The sequence below is a fragment of the Myxine glutinosa genome, chromosome 4 (genome assembly GCF_964187855.1).
Source record: "Myxine glutinosa chromosome 4, kmMyxGlut1.1, whole genome shotgun sequence".
In the NCBI taxonomy this organism is placed as follows: Eukaryota; Metazoa; Chordata; class Myxini; order Myxiniformes; family Myxinidae; genus Myxine; species Myxine glutinosa.
This window is the reverse complement of record NC_136264.1, coordinates 157,529,143-157,532,333: the sequence shown is the minus strand read 5'-3', so window position 1 is coordinate 157,532,333 and position 3,191 is coordinate 157,529,143. Positions and strand designations below refer to the sequence as shown.

The window sequence follows — 3,191 nt, the reverse complement described above, 5'->3', positions numbered from 1 at the left end:
AGAGGGTGTTGCATTAGCAGCACAGCCACACCCTCAGCCAACGATGCTTCTCACAGCCTTGTACTGCATTAAAAAAAAGAAGTCAAAAAAGGTGTTGGCAGATACCTGTGGCTCGCATGAATGAATGAATGAATGAATGAATCTAGTTCTTTTTTTTTCCATTTCATTTGTCATTCATTGTGGCTCGCATGTTGATTTAAAAAGTTTTAAAAGATGTTGATTCACTAATAATTGCATAATATTCAAATAAAATAACGAGAGCCACAAAACAAGTAAAAACGACGTTCCCTCCATTTGTCGTGGATCTGCGCAGCTTCGAAGACCTATTTTACTCACCCTGATTATATTTTAGTATCACTGTGATCTCTTTATTTTAACATTCAGTTTCATCAGCAGTAGAGCAAGGTTGCGCAGGATACCTTCCTCCATCCAGAGGTATAAACTCTCATCAGTGTGTTTGTTCAGTACCCTACACTGAACGTTTTGTATTTTTCAATAGTCTTGTAGAGAAGCTTCCAGAAAGAGCTCCAGTGTTGACATTCGGAATACCAACCATACAACTCGGACCGACTTCCTGTTTCCTCAAAATCATTTTTATATCCATGGCTTCATTGTCTATCCGGTGCTGATGCAGTTGAGTTTTCAACGTTTTGTGCGTACACTGGTGGGTTTTGTGTGTACAGACATTGCCACTCAGATAGTGGGTGGCATCATGGCATCATGCCTGCAGTCAGTGTTTCAGAAGAAGTTCATTTGTTGTTGCTCCTCTCGTTATCAATCGCTCCTTCGTCCTCTTTCAATCAATTAATCAATTTTTGAAACCAAAGCTTTCAGAATCATTAGAATCTCCCGCGATGAAGCCACCTCCGAGGGCCTTTCCCTCACTCACCGCAGACAGGTTGATGGTCTTTCTGTCTTCTACCGACTCCTCTCCGGCCTTGTCCCCCCAGCACTGCCTGTGCTCTGTCCCCCAAATATTCCTGCAGGACGCACAAGATCTGCCAGCCACCCTCTTATGGTTAAACTGCCAAAATCAAGACTCTCTGCTCACCTTCACTCTTTCATTCCCCTTTTCTCCCGCCTCTGGAACAAACTCCCTCACTCTCTTCAATCCCACTCCTCCCTCCAGGTCTTTAAAACAGCTGTTCACCACCATCTCTTATCTTCCCCCATCCAAAACCTTGATCTTTTCTACCCCCGTTAATTCAACCCAGATCCACTTTTCTGAAATACCGACTTCTTTCCTGGAAGTCCTAGCAGTGTCCATGTGTTTTATACCTCTCCCATTCCCCACTTTCCCCCTTCCCATGCCTCCTCCCCACAAGCCCTCTACCTCCCACAGATCTCCCGATGTCCCTGTTCGCTACTGTTGTGCTTCTGTGCTGCCCTCTCTCTCCCCATCTTGTCTCCCGCTCCCTTTATTTCGTCTTATGTGTCCGTTTGTTTTTCTTGTTTGTTTTTTTTGTCATTAATGTTAGCCTTTACACGAGCCTCGATCTTGTATACAAAAAAAAAAAAAAAAATCGTCTCTTTTGCAATCCGGAACTTCGCTCGGTCACCTCCAGTGACATTTCGCTACGTTTTGACTCAAATGCACCCCTTGATCGCCATCTTTGTTGTTATCGTCATGCTTCTAGCTATGAATGGAAAAGCTCAATGTGCCAGAGCCTTAGACCTCCTAATAACAGGACCTCGTACATTTATCCGCAGCTCTGCTCAGCAGAGCGAACTGTCGGAGCGGTGCTGACAGCACGGGTTTCAAGTTTCCAGTTCTTTGCCTTCTTGCAAGGAAACCAGTTTTCTTACTTCATCAAATTCCTTTATTTATATATTTATTTGTTGGGTGGATCAGTCAAATGCAATTTTGCCCTCAATGCTGGAAACGGCTGGGCAACCGGTACATTTGACACTAATCCTGTACATTTCTTTTGCCTTTGTTGTTGCCGGTGACATTGATTTCTAAATGTCTTCTGCTTTTTTTTTTCAGGTTTGTATGTGGAGTGTTCTCATCTTGGACTCCACCTTTTCTCCACCTCGTTTGCACTTCGAACACTCTGCCTCGTCCTGTTGACATTCGCCCAAAGCCACTGGCTTTCCAGGTCCCTTCCAACATCCTGTCGATCACTGCTCCACGCTGGCCCCCCTAAAAACAGCAGCCTGAGGAAGGCTGGAGGACGGGGCAGGGATGAGGCCTTGGCAAGAGCTGTGGAGTCTCAGTTTTAGCTTGGTGGTTGTGCTGGGGGAAGCCACTGGTGAGTTTGATGAGAGATTCTTTTTTTACATCTTAACTTGCCATATCCGCTGTCATAAGTAACTGCAGGGCGTGATCTGGAAATGCCTTCGGATGAACAAAAGCTGTGGCTCAACATTTGTTTGATAGCGCAGCAGCAGCAGGCCAAACAGCTCACAGACAGCTGCTCCAACAGAACACTTCTGATCACCCTGAGGAAGGCGTGAGACAATGTTCTTAATCAAACACAAATGTACGCAAGAAGAGTTAACCAGGAGGCATGCGAACGTCCACAAAAAATGCTACCGGAGAGATGAAAGGCAATGACGCAGCCCGTTAGGGGGTCTTTAATCAGTACGAGTTGACGTAGAAGGTATTGTCACGTACGGGGTCTTGATAACCAGGCTCTCTGTAATCAGGCTTTTTGCAAGAGTGGCAAAGCTGTTATCTCAGTTAAAATGAGCGAGTGCAATGTACCTTACTGACCCATTCTGTGGAGGTGATTGAGATTTCTGAGGAAATGAAATGGACAAGGAACCACTAGAAGGACCTGTTTTACAAAAGATAAACTTCAATTTCTGTTTTTATATTAAATTTCAATTCACTGTGTACAATGACATTTCTTCGTGATATATACATACATACATACATACATACATATATACCAGGGCTCGACATTAACGGATGCCCATGCTTTTTCAGATTTTTAGATGCACCAAATTTTATAAGTGGTCGGGTTTTGGATGCCCGGTCAGGCACCCTCAAAATTCCATAATGAACATAAATTTTGACCGCAAATGTGCGATCACCATGATCGGAGCGGCAAGTTTTTTGAAATCCAGTCGTATTTAAATGCAATCACAATCGAACGTAGTTCTCTCACTTTGGTCTTGCGCAGTTTCCTAGTCAAGTTTATTTATTTAAATTGTATATATTCTATATCTTCTATCTATATAAAGCA

At 43.7% G+C, this 3,191-nt stretch overlaps 1 protein-coding gene across 2 annotated transcripts in view; it reads left to right on the top strand.

Annotated features, from left to right (window-relative positions):
* Window positions 1-3,191, top strand: part of LOC137425445 (bone morphogenetic protein receptor type-1B) — a 113,897-nt gene that overhangs the window by 35,065 nt on the left and 75,641 nt on the right. Inside the window, exons 1-2 of one of the 2 annotated variants that reach the window (XM_068113892.2) lie at window positions 345-435; window positions 1,988-2,252. In XM_068113892.2, the coding sequence (XP_067969993.2) occupies window positions 2,186-2,252 (67 nt within the window). In that variant the 5' untranslated portion in view covers window positions 345-435; window positions 1,988-2,185. Of the gene's footprint in view, window positions 1-344; window positions 436-1,987; window positions 2,253-3,191 lie in introns of those variants that run through there. The other variant, XM_068113891.2, reaches the window with a different exon arrangement.